This window comes from Lissotriton helveticus, chromosome 1_1 (assembly GCF_964261635.1).
Source record: "Lissotriton helveticus chromosome 1_1, aLisHel1.1, whole genome shotgun sequence".
NCBI classification, from domain to species: Eukaryota; Metazoa; Chordata; class Amphibia; order Caudata; family Salamandridae; genus Lissotriton; species Lissotriton helveticus.
In genome coordinates, this window is record NC_136057.1 from 721,046,571 (window position 1) to 721,061,600 (window position 15,030).

At 45.1% G+C, this 15,030-nt stretch overlaps 1 protein-coding gene across 2 annotated transcripts in view; it reads right to left on the reverse strand.

Annotated features, from left to right (window-relative positions):
- Positions 1-15,030, reverse strand: part of NAV3 (neuron navigator 3) — a 1,248,418-nt gene that overhangs the window by 850,417 nt on the left and 382,971 nt on the right. For both annotated transcript variants that reach the window (XM_078674251.1, XM_078674250.1), the window contains exon 5: positions 9,736-9,919. In XM_078674251.1, coding sequence (XP_078530377.1) covers positions 9,736-9,919 — 184 coding nt within the window. The remainder of the gene's footprint in view (positions 1-9,735; positions 9,920-15,030) is intronic.

Here is a 15,030-nt window from a genome sequence, read left to right on the forward strand (position 1 = left end):
TCGGGAGGAAGATCGAAAGGTGTCAACTGTCACCGCTATATCTCCACGCATGGAGGTGGAGACTGGACAGGTTCGGGTGGAGGACCGTCCCCTGCTGCTGTGACAGAAGATCCTCCCGAAGAGGCAGACGGATCGGGGGATCGATGCTCATACTGAGTAGCTCAGCATACCATACTCTTTGAGCCCAGTCCGGAGCAACAAGAATCACTTTGGCCCGGTCGCGCCTCATTTTCTTCAGCACTCTGGGCAGAAGTGGTATAGGTGGAAAGGCGTACAATAGACCACAGATCCACTCATGACGAAAAGAGTCTCTGAGCGAGTGCCGCCTTGGAAACTCCAACGTGCAGAACTGATGACATTGCGCGTTCTCTTGGGTGGCGAATAGATCTCACCAAGGGTCTCCCCACTGCAGAAAGAGACCTTGCACCAGGTCCGAGTTCAGACGCCATTCGTGATCCAGCATGTACCAGCGGCTGAGTTTGTCCGCCCTGGCGTTCAGAGAATCTGCCAGGTGTTGAAACACCAAGGTAATGTCTTGATGTTCCAGCCATGTCCAGAGGCGTAGAGCCTCTTGACATAGGGTCCACGACCCCAACCCGCCCTGTTTGTTGCAATACCACATGGTGGTGGTGTTGTCCGTGAACACCTCCACTACACTTCCCCGGACAGAGGGAAGGAATGCCTTCAGTGCAAGCCGGAACGACCGCAGCTCCAGAAGGTTGATATGGAGCCGGGATTCCGCCGGAGACCAGAGGCCTGTGATCTCCGCCTCCCCCATGTGACCTCCCCATCCCAGGAGGGATGCATCCGTCACCACTGTGTGCTCCAGTTGGGGAATGGAGAGGGATCTGCCACTGACCCAATCGTGATTCGTGAGCCACCACTGCAACTGTCGTGCCCTCCGAGATCTGGACGTGATCGGACAGGTTGCCCTGATGCTGTGCCCACTGGAACTTCAGGTCCCACTGCAGAGCCCGTATATGCCATCTGGCATGTGTCAACAGCAGGATGCAGGAGGCCATCAGGCCCAGAAGCCAGAGGGTCAGCCTGACTGAAACCCAGGATAGAGGCTGAAAGAGCGGAATCATAGCCTGAATATCCCAGACCAGCTGCTCGAGAGGATAAACCGGAAACATCATCGAATCCAGAACCGCTCCGATGAAAGGGAGCTTCTGAGAGGGACTCAGGTGCAACTTCGGCACATTGATGGAGAACCCCAGCAAATGCAAGAGGTCGGCCATAGTATGAAGGTGGGTGATGACTGCCTGGGGCGAGCCCGCCTTCAACAGCCAGTCATCGAGGCTAGGGGAAGACTGACACCCCTGACCTGCGCAGAAGAGCCGCAACAACCGCCACTGGTAAGGCAGAAGAGGAGCACGGCAAACTTAAAATGCTCTTGGCCTACCGTGAACCGCAGGTCGTGCCGGTGGGCTGGCAGGATGGGGATGTGAAAATAAGTGTCATGCAAGTCCAACGCTATCATCCAGTCTCCAGGGTCCAGGGCAGCCAAGACCAGAGTCAGCATCTTGAACTTCTCCTTCCGGAGGAAGCAATTGACATCCCGGAGGTCCAAGATGGGGCGCAGGACCCCCTTGTCCTTCTTGGGGACCAGAAAATAGTGGGAATAACAACCACTCCCTACTTCCTGACCAGGAACGCACTGGATGCCCCCCTTGGCCAGGAGGGCCGTGACTTCCTGACAGCGAAGAGCCAAATCATCACCCGACATGTGTGGTACCAAGGTGGCATAGCTGGAGGGGAAGACAGAAAGGGGAGTCAGTAACCTTGACAGATTATCTGCAGCACCCACTTGTCCAATGTGATTTCGCGACAGTGGTGGAGGTGGTGGCGGACCCTGCCACCCATCGGCGTGGGGTGCTCCCGGAAGCTCAGATTAGGACGGCTTAGAGGTGGAAGCAGCGGGGGTGGAGGTGGACTGACCTGCGCGCTGGTTACCAGAGCCACCCCTGCGGAATCCATGGCCGTGGCCGTGCTGAGGCTGGTTCTGCACAGGCTTGTTGGAGGAGTGTGCTTGGGTGCCCCTGCCCTGGCCACGAAAGGAACGAAACCCAGGCGGAAAGACCCAAAGACTTGGCTGTGGCCCGAGAGTCTTTAAAGCACTCCAGGGCATTGTCACCCTTATCGCCAAAGAGGTGGGAGCCATAAAAGGGCATGTCCATGAGCGAGCCCTGAACATCGGGCGAGGACCCAGTGGAATGCAACCAGGCATGGCGTCGCAACGCCACGGTCGTGGAAATTGCCCTGCCCAAGGAATCAGGGGTGTCCAAACCACACCTGATGGCAAACTTCGCTGCATTCTCACCCCCCGTAATCGCTTGGGAAAGGACAGCCTGGACCTCCTCAGAACACTGAGGCAAAACCTTAGCTACAGAATCCCACACTGCTTGGGAGTAACGGCCCAATAAGCAGGCGGTGTTAACCGACAGCAGCCCCAAGCTGGCTGAGGAGAACAACCTCTTGCCAAATTGTTATAGCCTTTTAGAGTCCTTATACGGTAGAGCTGTGGGAAAGGCACTCTGTGACATCGAGGCCTGTATGACCAGGCTCTCAGGAGTGGGGTGAGTGGTCAAGAAGGAGGGAACACCAGGCGCCGGGCGATGACGCCTATCAACGTTTTTATCCACTGGCGCCCCTGTGGCCGGTGGCAACCAAGTGTTCAAGAGGACTTTGGTGAGGGCCTCATTGAAAGGGAGCAGCAGCTCTGGCGATGCAGACGCTGTCTGGAGCACCTCCGTAAGGAGGTTGGTTTTGAGGACCAACGTAGGGAGGTCGAGATTGAGAGCCTCCGCAGCCTGACGCAGCACCACGGTGTAGGAAGCACTCTCCTCCATAGTAGGTGGAGGAGAGGCAAACCCCGGGTCAGAAGACTTATCAAGTTCGCCCGCATCTTCAAGTTGGTCCACCCAATCTTGCTCGGAGTCACACTGCCGGGCAAGGGGGTCCTAGGACCCGTCCCAGTCCTCGTCCAGCTTCGGTGTAGAAGGAGCTGGTTGTGGCGGCAGAACTTCTTTTAATGGCGTCGCTTACCGGAATCTGAAGGCAAAGACTTAGAGCCCGGGGAATGAGAGCTCCGGTCCCGTGAGTGGTCTCGTGAACGGCCCCTAGACCCGGAGCGGCGGTTTGAGGAATGCCAGAACTCCAGCAAATTCCAGTGCTGCTCCCGCAAGGTCTTCGGGGCCATGGATCGACAGTCTCGACAGTTCTGATCGGTCTCCAGGCAGTAGAGGCACACATCGTGGGGATCCGCCACCAACATGTTACGGCAGCACGACCCACAAGACATAAATTCGGGCATCCCTACGTGCACCAAGAGACAAGAGAAGGAGACAAAAAGTCTCAAAAGAGTAGTCAAAAAATGACTGAGGTAGGTGCTCAATCCGGATCTGCGTTTCGGCGCGGAAAAAGAACGAACTGACGTCAGCGCGCATGGTTGGCGCCTAAGTATCCTCCGTGATGTCGTTTCGGCGCTGACAACGCCAGTGACGGGCGGGGAGCCGTAGGACGCCACCTACTGACGCGCAGGGGTACTGCTAAGAAAAACTTTCCGGATCCAGTCTGACACCTGGGGATATTCTAAGGTAATGAATCTATCACTAACATGTCTCTTTCAGATGTCATATTCACCTATATGTGACTGGTGGTCCCTTTGTATGCCAATGCTCCAGTTTTAGCAATGATCTTAGATGCTATTTCACTCACCCGGTTCGTTAATGATACAATGTTTGTAATGTACTACTTGAAATAAATAATGTATTTAAAAAAATACATTTGTTTCAAAAGTTGTACATCACACAAACTAAATTCAGCAATATAACAACTCTCATGTGCAGTGAGGCAAATCAAAGTACTTTTCAGATTCATCATGTTTGGTCAGTTGAGACTAGCTTCTTTTTATACTTGTTACCATAACATTATGTTCATTTCTTGCCATTTCATTCGTCTTCAGATAAGAATTAGTGTGTCTATGTATTTTGCTTGTGCCTTGATTTTTAATTGCATGACCAGAATGTGAGAAAATGCCCCTTTTTGCGCGGTCACCCCCATTTGTCAGCTGGATTTGTTTGCCTTTTTTTAGACTCTGCACACTAGGGCACAGCTTTCCAGTGCCCAGTGTATGTGCTTGCACGCCTAAAATATGTAGAAATTGGCTGATCCCGGATTTAACTCTCCGATAAAGCAATATTATATGGTGTAGAAACTGCACTCATGGCACGCGCAGTTACATGACAGAAAACGAAGTATGTAGTTCCTAAGGAAGGCGATGACTGGGGAAAGAAGTGGTTATGTCTCAGATGCCAGGAGGTTGAAAGAACAGCTAAGGGGATCGCTCCTTTAAGGAGCAAGGGCCCTCACACACCCCAGAGGGTGTCATGATTTATTTTCGGGCAGCTCCTCATTGGGCCGTTTCTCCAATGCCCAACGGGCCCTACGTGTGGCTCTTTGTCGGAGGTCTTCTCTATTTGCCAATGTGAAGTCTGAGTGGTGAGGGGGCAAAAAAACTAATGTGAGTAGCGACGGGAAAGTGCAAGTGAGAATTACAAATTGCTACAGGCAACCCACAAGATATCCTTTATTCACTAGGGTCCTATGCTATAATAAAAACAAGGAGTGTAAAGTCGTGGCTGGAGAGGGGAAAAGTTATAACCTCTCGAGCTCAAAACAGAATGTGTATAGTGAATGGGGCCAACATGTTTCATGCCTATTTAAAGTCCAAAGGATCTTGGTATTTCGTCAGGACCAAGGGATCCTCGTCTACTCTGACAGAGACGGATTGAATGTATGTTTGTATATGTGAAGTGATGAACCCTGGAAGCTGGAATCATGGTTTAGTCCAGCACAAATGAAGAACAAGGTGCTCCTTCAGGGGGGAACTACTAGCCCCCTTGTGTAATTCCAGGCACCCACGCAGTGGTGAGAGAGGGAGCCGCAATTAGCGCTCCTCAGGGTATTCGACCTGCCCAAACCCAGTATACAAGGAAGATGGTTTAATGTCACCTGTGGCTTTAGGCCTTTATTGTGCCATCCTCTAGTGTGACAAGAAAAACATATCTTCAGGTCTACCAGTGCAGTATGACTGCAGTAACGTGTGAAAGGAATCCTTTTTGACAGGTAAAATACCCCCTTTTAAATATTAGTAAGTCACCCTTATGCAGGCTTTGTAGCCCAGAAGGTAGGTTGCATGGTATATAAATTGAGACATGTAGAATATTAATGTTGACATGTTCCTATAATGACAAGGCCAAAAACGCTATTTTCATTAAAAGCAGACAAGCCGATCTGTCCTATGGAGAAAACCAGAGTGCAGACTAATACTGCTACTTCGGGAAAAGCACAAGCTCGAAAAATAATTAAACTACTGTTTTAATAGTTATTAAAAATACAGTGTAATTGTGAATTTGGATATTTGTAAATATTAAGGAAAATGACCATTTAGAAAGTTACCCTTTACCTACTTGAGCTTTCAGGAGGTAAATTTGCATTAGTTCGGCAGCTTCTGCCCAGTCAGTGGTCAGCCTTGAATGCGTTGTGAAATTCCTCCTAGGAGCTCACCATGATTTGGCCTTAAGGAGCAACGATGAGTTCTCTGAGCTCAACAGAACATGCAGGGTGGGTGCTGTACCCCAACAGTTGACACCCCAGTCTCAGATCCTGCATTACAGGTCTGTCTGAAGCACATGGAAACGTTTTGTGGCCTTCAAAGGGAGCAAACACGAAGTTAAGGCAATTATTTTGTGTCATCTGTCTGATTGCTGTAGGACACTGCTTTTAACCTACCAGGCTTCGATCTCCGGGTTTTTGTGTGTAGACTGCCTGCTTCAAATTGGATTGGCACTAGGATTACCACAGTACACTCCCCACACATACTTCCAGCCCTCAGAGGCTAAGTTTAGCATGACCAATGACTTTCGCCATCTTGAAAATGTCATGACACATGGCATTTGGCCCAGTAAAGTAAACAGCAATTACTGCACAGTAGGTAGGTCAGGGCCTGGAAACTGCTGTTCCATTGGTCAGAAGAACTTGGGGTGTTTTAAGGTGTACCCCAGCCATTGGCTGGTGAACTCTACAAAGCTAGACCCTCACTCAACCTTCCTCAGAACACTCCTGGAATTGCAAAAGAATACCAGGGGGTTTGACCTGCTGCACTTAGCAACTGTGACCTGTGAGAAAGACCTGAGAAAGGTTGAGCCCGTTCAGCTTGAAATCCAAAGACAGAAAGATTTCGAAGGGTCATAAGGCTGATCCCATAAGTGGCCCCAGGAACACATAAAAGCTGTGACATATCCCAGATGACCTGTGTGGTTTTGGGGGCCTTTGAAGTATACTCCTGTTGTTGTTGGGCACCAAAAGATGTGTTCCAGAGCTTCAAGGTGACCGAACGCAAACAGTATCCAACCTGCAGTTCCATCGCCTCAGATTGATTTTGAGGTTTGTCCCATGCCGGGGAAAGTTTATCCTCGGACAACACAAAGTCCCTTTCTATATTGTGAGTTAAATTTCTTTTTTTTACTTATCTACTTCAGTAACGGGCCCAATTTAGTTGGGCTATCTAGCCCACACCCCATCACAGTTGGCCTCAATTCATGCCTTGGTTCCAGCCTACTGTTACTACTGAGTATCATTGGCGCTTTATACACTTGTTAGCACAATATTCACTTATATCTTTTAAAATGCATATCTCCAGTTCCCTTTATTTGGGTTTTGCCAGTTTGGTGTCATTTTGTTGATTACATTTTAATCTATTTTTGTAAATTGGAGTTGGATTATTATTGTGCTATGTTTTTTACTTTTTTATCCATTTTGGTATGTCTAAATGCTTTACACATTTTTTCAAAGTGAAGCCTGCCTACCCTGCGCCACAGCTACCAAGGAGTGATCTGAAGTTTAAATTACTTAATCCTTTGTCAGGACCATGCAAAATAGTTACTTTATTACAAAGTGATAGGCACTAATAACGACTTTTTCACTCATAACTTTGAGTTCTGTTTTTATTTTTCATTTTTTGTCCGATACCATTTTTATTATTTTGAAGTTCGGTGTGGTATTCCTGTCTTTAACTTTTTACCTTCTCTTTGACGTTTTTTTCGCATTCAGATCTGTCTTTTATGCTGACCTCCTGATTTGAATCAACACACCCACGATAACACATCTGCAAAGTTATGGACAGCTTAATGTGATCTACATCTCATTCTGTCAAAGTTGGTATCTTCTTACAAAATGCATATTTGTACTTTATTACAAAAATTTATATTTTACAGAGCTGCACTCTTTGCTCTGATTTTTGTTAAGCCCTGTGTGCTGCATAGGATATTTCAGCATTCCAGTACAGCCTTCTGGTTCTCCATATTTGTAACATAACACAAGAACATTTAATCATTGTTTATTCTGTGTACCGACATGTAGTGCTGTTTGTGTTATTTATATACAACAAGGCAGTTTGTTAACAAGTTTATGGACCTGACTTTAATAAAGTTGATTTTTAAAATATTGACTACCTTAGAGTTGAAATTATCATGGTAATAATACAATTTTGTTCATTGGTAACACTGGCTAATCCAAAAATGTTGAATTTTATAAGTAAAGCCCTATTGCTGGAGAGCACGTGTCATGGAATTACTTAGATTCAGAAAGCAGGCAATGCAGATTGTGATATTCCTCCTCCTTGTTCTGCTGTCCTCACCCATGATGCAAGATGGGAATGCAACGCCATAACCAGTTGGTCCAAGTTAGCTGATGTTGACCATAGAGTAACATGTGGCCAGCAGGCAGATCAGCTAATGTTGTATAAGGCAACAACCTTTTGTGAACCACCTGCAAATGGCTGGAGCATGGTTGGGCAGTGCCTGCTTGCACTTGGAGCTCTCCTCAGCCGTAATATACAAAGCATTCCAGTCTGTTCAAGACTATTTTTCCCTCCGTTATCGAAGACAATGTTACAGGGCCGTTTTTGAAGCATAGCTGCAAATTCGGCCCTGTACGAAAACCAGCCCCGGCAAAGAGCTCGGCGGCACCTTCAACCCGTCCTAGTGGGGAGGAGGGGCCGGCCTAGCACTTTGCCAGGGCCAGTTGTGGTTCCCAGTCCGGCCCTGTGCCTGAGTTGAACGTAGCATGCGCATTTCTAAGAATCAATCAGTTTGACTCACATCTTTCTCAACGTGACACTGAATTCAAAAACTAGGATTGTGCATAAGACACCAAGTTAATAGAGCCCAGTTAATAAGCTTTGAATATATGCCACAATGAGACCCTTATGATTATACACAGACTGTAGAAATCATCGTGAGCAAAAAATAACAGCAGAGTAACAGGAAGCAGGATCACTGACGCAGGATGAAGTGAAATGATGCTAGAACAGAGATAGGATGGGGAAACGAGCCCGGCGGGGTAAATATGAAGAGAGGAAAAATAATTACCAACAGAAAGTAATGACACTAGCAGTTAAATGGTGTAATCAATATTAAAGATGCAGGTGAACAAACAGCAACAGGTAAATCAAGACACGAACCTATATCATTTGTCTTAACTACCTATAATTCTTCAGTTAAAAGTGTTTTGCCTACTTCCAAAGCAAAGATGTGAAAAATGCACAAAGTAGATATTTATTAAGGGCATCGCCCAAATAAAACCAGGACGGTGCGTGTGAATTTATTTTATCTGTGCCTTTGCTCCACATAAGGCAAAATGCAGGCAATGCTTTGCCCAATGGCAATCCATTTCTATTTGAAAACGGATGCACTGCTTCTGCAACTGCCCCCATATCAGTATAGAATGAATAGCAAACAGATTCACTGCTGAAAGCTCATTTTAGGCGCCACAAACCCATGCTCAAATGGCCATTCTACCTATTTCTTCAATGTCCAAACGCAAACTACTATGCATCACCATTACCCTGCAGATCATGAGAATTGGTTCTCTATAGCCAGGGCCGGACTGGGAACCCTGGCAAACTGCTCGGCCGGCCCCCCCCTCACTCCCCCTCCACACTCGTGGGGGTGGGGTGGGGGGGCGTTGGATGTGCCCCCGAGCTCTTTGCCGGGCCAGTTTTCGGCCGATTTTGTTACAGGTGCTGATTTAAAACAACCCTGTAACAAAAACGGCCCGCAGGGGCCAAGAACCAGCCGCCACCCGTGCGGCGCACCGGGGGATTGGCCGGTGCCCGCTACGGCCCGTCCGGCCCTGTCCATAGCGTATCATGGTTTTAGCATCTGTGGTCGTAGGAACAGTAGTCTGATATACCAAAAAAGCCTCAGTACCTGCAGGGGTGCCTAATAAGCATGCAGTAAGTTCAAATGATGGTGTGAAACTCAGGCACTCATAGAATAATGGTGCATGCAGGGGTGTAGCTTCCACTGGTGCAGCAGGTGCAGTGGTACCAGGGTCCAGAGGCCAGAGGGGCCCTCTCAACCGTGATTATTGCTGTATTTTACAATTCAAATAGCAGCTAGGGGGCCCATTCCCTTCCTTAAAGTACAGCCCATGACACACTGGCTACGTCATTGGCTGTATGTACTGCACCATATTTAGAAAGCAAGCCATGCTAATTGTGACAATTGTGAGAAAAGAGTTTTCAACCGATAGAAAGTGAGATTCGCCCAACTGACTGCACCGCTGTAAATCTGCGTTCTAATAGAAAATTTAAAGAGAGCAAAAATAGATGTGCTTTTATTCAATAAAAGGGTGAGGTAGGATAGTGCACAGATTAAGCAGACTTACCTCGACTGCATATCTTGTGTTTTGGATTGGCTGGATTCAGAAGGCGCAGAGGCGTGATGAGTTACGTGCTGTTGGAGCTCTACTAATGACTGGTAGTACTGCTGCTGCTGATGTTGCTGTTGTTTGAAGCGAGATAAACTGAAGAACAGTCCTAAAATAGCTTTCAGGTTTCCATTTCTTATTTCTGCAAATGAAAGATGATGCTGATTAATTTTGTTTTATTTATGAGATAGCACCCACCAAAATATTGGAGCAGAAGGAATTCTGCATAACAATTTGCAGTCATGAAAGGTCATTAATTAGCCTCCTTATCAAATATGATTTGCCTTGATTTTCTTGTTAGTTAGCACCTGTGATGACGTTTTTGTGTGTTTCTGTGCAAAAACAGATTGAAATGAATGCACAGAATTTGTGACACTGCCAATGATGTAAGTGATGCATCGAAAAGAGGCTTTCCCGTAGGTGGTGTTGACACACAAGCCTCATACACTACTATCCAAATTAATGAAATAAAATCACTGAAAGAAAAGATAGTTAGATCGATTTATAATATTTCTGGAAACTATGCCATGAATGCAAAAGTCTCTTGAACCCCTACATTAGTTAAGAAAAACATACATTTTAGGTATGGCATAACAGCTCTTGGTTGACCTATTGTTTACAATATATAGAGTGGGCTTTGGGTCATTCTCTCTCAACCATAGACTTGTTTGCTTAAGTACCCTTCAGAAAGTGTTTTGACAATTTGACAACTACATCCTTAAATAGACTAAAGGGGAATTTCTCTCTCACATCGCCTGCCTGGGAACCAAAAGCAGCCCTTGCAAATTTAGTCAGACCTGACCCCATACTGCATGCAGTGAGATAGCACAGAGAATAAGTCAGACCACTCCAAGTAGGGATGGGGAAGTTCTTCCGCAGATTCTTTTTTTTAATTGCAAATATGGTGCGTTTTGCAACACATTTCTCAGTACTGAACCTTGACCAATCACAGAATAGATAAAGATTGGAGATAGGGCTGCTTGATTCAATGAACAAATAGCTGGATGGTGAGGAGTGGCTGGGTAAATTAATTCAAGAATGGATGACAATGAGTAAAGGCTTTTGGCTAAATGGAGCAAATGTTCCAAATGCATTGACCAAGGATGGGTGCTATGGTTTTCATTTTAACTTCCACATTGAAACATCACTCTTCCTAAACACTACTACCACCTATCTTTATGAAACATTCATAGCCTGGATGTATTTAGCAAAGTGCACTGATTCAGGCCCTCAAAGAGTTAAGTACATTATGCTTTGATCTAAAACAGAAGTGAGAATGACATAACCATGTAGTGGTTGAGCTGCACAACTACCCTGCATCAATCCTGACTTCCAGTTGGCCACATTGTGTGATCCTCAGCAATTATTTTTTCACACTGATTCCTTTTTTGTTCAACATCACATTAAATCACTTTTAAATACATTAGTTCAGGTGGGTGCTGCACAGAAGCAAAACAACTATAATGTTACTCCATCTATAATAATACCCTATGTCATGTTTAGGGGAGCTGGTGGGGGCATTAATGTTTCCAAGATCACGATTATAATCTGTAACTTCTAACAATTGACACTCAATGCAATTGTATAATTTAATATGCTAACCTGAAATGCATTGCACAGATCACATTACAAAGAAATACACTGTTTTGAATTTTGAAGAGTCTTTTTCATATATGTACCGGTCCCTCTGAGCAAGCATCAGCAGACCTTTCCCACCCTCCTAAAGCACAGTGAATTTCAGTGATTTGTAAGTTTTAAATCAAATTTATTCTGCCTCTCAACTGAAGTATTCAAGTTACATACATTGACTTTTTTGTTGCTGCACATGCTTTTTAACTACTGACCACAGATCAATAACTAGTCTTAAAAACATATTTTGTGGATGGTTTTGGCTCTTTTATCGTATACTTTTGCCCCTGTCCAAAGTATCTACTAGACATGGAGCACAGCACCGTACACAGTGACCGGCACGCTCTATGGAACTTTTGGGCTATGCCCCCATAGGTGGAAACTAACCTTTGTGTATGTACTGCGGTGCCCGAGCAACTGTTGGCCGATGACCGGTGGAGTTGTTCCTCGTAGCTACAGAGAAGTTTTGCTCTGGTTCACCCCTCTGCCGTCACCTACCCAGCCGGACGTCGGACACTGTTTTTCCTTGTCTCCCTGATGAGCCTCCTACACCCTCCCCCTTCTCTTCCCTCCATTATTCTCCGTCTACCTCCCCTATTCCTTCCCTCTCTCCCCTAATCTTCTCTCCCCATGCCTATTATTATCCTCTTGTTTTTTACTATGCTTTTGTACTCATATAATTCCTGTAACTACGCTCCAGTAACTGATGTAACTTTGTAACCATGTTCTGAAACAATGTTTCTACCTCATGCAAAGCGCTCTGATACCTCCAGGTCTAGCCAGCTCTTGTGAAATGTGCTCGAAAATTATGTACATCAGTGTTTAGTCAGAATTTGTAATTTCCCATCATGGGTATGGGATAAAAACATTAATCCCGTGTAAAGTGCATGCATATAATAGCATGCTTTTTATGCTCACACTGTGCATCAGTGACATTTCTAAGAGAGAAGACTTGAAAAGCACATTCTAAGTTTCTGTGTGACAAATGTCTGTGACATTTTTCTTACCTTTCAAACTACTCTGTCTTTCTTAAAATGTCAAGATTAGGTTGTAGTAAGATACAAGGATGCACAGGGTATTAGATGTAATTGTCCGTAGCTAATGACTCTAACATATCCTCGGGACGAGACTAACATTTACAAGGTATTTGTGCAAGAAAGGGACTTCACAGGTCACAAACCAAAGGTACGCGGCTGTCAAAGACGTGTGATTTCAAAGTGTCTTTGCTTAAATGGAAGGTTTTAAATGTCAAATATATTTCCAGCTCTGATGTATCTCAGGATGAATCCAGTTATTTTTCAGATTTGTATCATACTCTGGGGATAAATCATTAAGTATGTAATTCTTATTAATGGCATGTAGAGATGTGATTAGTGAATGGTTCTTGCTTTATAACTGCTTGTTATAGGGAAGAAAGCAAACCGCTTACTATTTTGCCAAGATCAGATAAGCTAATTCCTGCCAACAGTTGATCAACAAAGGGATCAATTTTACGGGTAATTTAGCAAAACACGATACGAACGGATCGGCTATTCCGCCAAACTCAAAGGCACATTTTAAGCAAATTGACAAGCGGCTGGGGAGTCTCCCATCATAACTAACTCTTGTAATTTGAAACATGGCATAAGGAAGATCAATTGACTTATTGTGCAATAAACCAATACTTTCTAATTTAAGACAATACCTCATCAGGTAATGTCAAACTTATTTAAGACTGGTATGCCCAAAAGTAAATTTAGTCAATACTATTAAAAATATTTCGGTAAAACGTAACATAATTGTGAGTAAATTCAGAACTTCTGTATTCAGTAGTGTAAAATGATTGTTTATGTTTACTTATTAAGAAAATCATGCACAATTTGAAAGTTCTCAAAATTAGCCAAAGAAAGCCCAATAAGTACCTGCTATTATAACATCCTATGCAGAAGCACCCAACGAGATCTACCTTTTCCCTTCTTAAAAGCCATCGTGTTCAGATAACACATGACACAAATAATAAAACAGGTGCATGAATTCAGGTGGCAGCTAGAAAAAAAATAGTAGTGCGTATCTGGATTAACCATCAGGACAGGGGCATAACGAATGCTTCTGCATTGCAGGAGGGCCCTCAACCCACCTGCGTGCCCCCTGATCAACTAGGAGCCAATGAATATTTATGAGATATAGGAGACTCATGGCCCCCTTATCACATTCTGCAGAAGCGGCCATCATTTTACGTCAACTCATACTCAAAGTATACTATTTAGTGAGCATACAAGAATCACTGAATATATATGATACATTATTCAATGAGATGGTGCTTTAGAGGTGTCCCACACCCTACCACAAAAGGTGTGAGTACACATTAGAGCGAGGGCCTAATGTGCCAATATAGCAGAAAGGAATATCACACTCCATATAAAGTGTACAAGAAACAAATAGGATCCAAACAGTAAGGATTTGTCTTGAAAAAAGATGTTTTCTTAATGTAGAAAAACGTCACTCGAGTATTTTTCAATTTTTCAGTAAAATTTCGTTTCACAAGTCATTTTTATCCAGTTTTCAATACAATCCTGACAGCCGACACGTCTTTCATCACACACTGGCTCTTCATAGGCTGTATAACAATGATAAACACATTTTGATGAACATAAGTCTTATCATACATACTCATTGTAGAAATCGGAGATAAGCCTCTGATGCAGCGTGACCATTTTCACAATACTAGAGAAGTGAGCGTTGCTAAGAAAGCAGCTGTAAAAATAATCAAAAGAAACCAGACCCAAGATCGTGCACTACGGTTCTGTATAGTACATTAGAAAAAAACATGAAGTGCAACTGATGAGAGCTGTTGTGCACGATAGTCAAGAATGAAATGCAAAGATGAGAAAAATACCACTCCAACACCAGTACCATTGCGTGTGCAAACAATACATTGGAACGTCTAACCTTAGATGTTTTTAACCCCTTCCGCACTGATGACGGAACCGCTCCGTCATCAGCCGCGGTAGCGCTGTGCTGATGACGGAGCGGTTCCGTCATGGCCCACTCGACATGCCTGCGCGGCGCTGATTTCGCGCCTGCGCGGCGCGTTCTATTGAGCGGGCGGGGCCATGACGGAACCGCTCCGTCATGAGCACAGCTCAACCGAGGCTGGTGACGGAACGGTTCCGTCACCAGCATGGGCGCGCCGGGCGGCCCCCCAACCCCTTAGCGCTGCGGCAGAATAGCCGCCGCAGCAAAGGTGTTAAACTTGTCGGTTTTGGGAAAGAAAAGGGAAATATTGATCCATTTTGAAGAGGCACTTTCCACACTGCTCAAGTTGCCAAAGGCTGATTTGGTAAACAGAAGAAAGCAGATCTAATAAGTATGATTTGGAAACAATTGACTTAAGCCCCATGTTACTTCGATAACTTTCCGCAATTGCTGTACATGTCACTCTCATTGTCAACATCCAACTCGTCCACTTAAGGTGAGAGGAATGCTGTTCTATGATAACTGATGTGTCCTCAAATATGAGTCGAAATAAGGCTCTCAAGTAACCTGAAGGGTGGGTAGATTGAGAAAGAGCACATACATATGTTTACATAGTATCCCAAAATGGTATACTACATTTATAAATCTCTAAGACTGAGTACGTGTGTG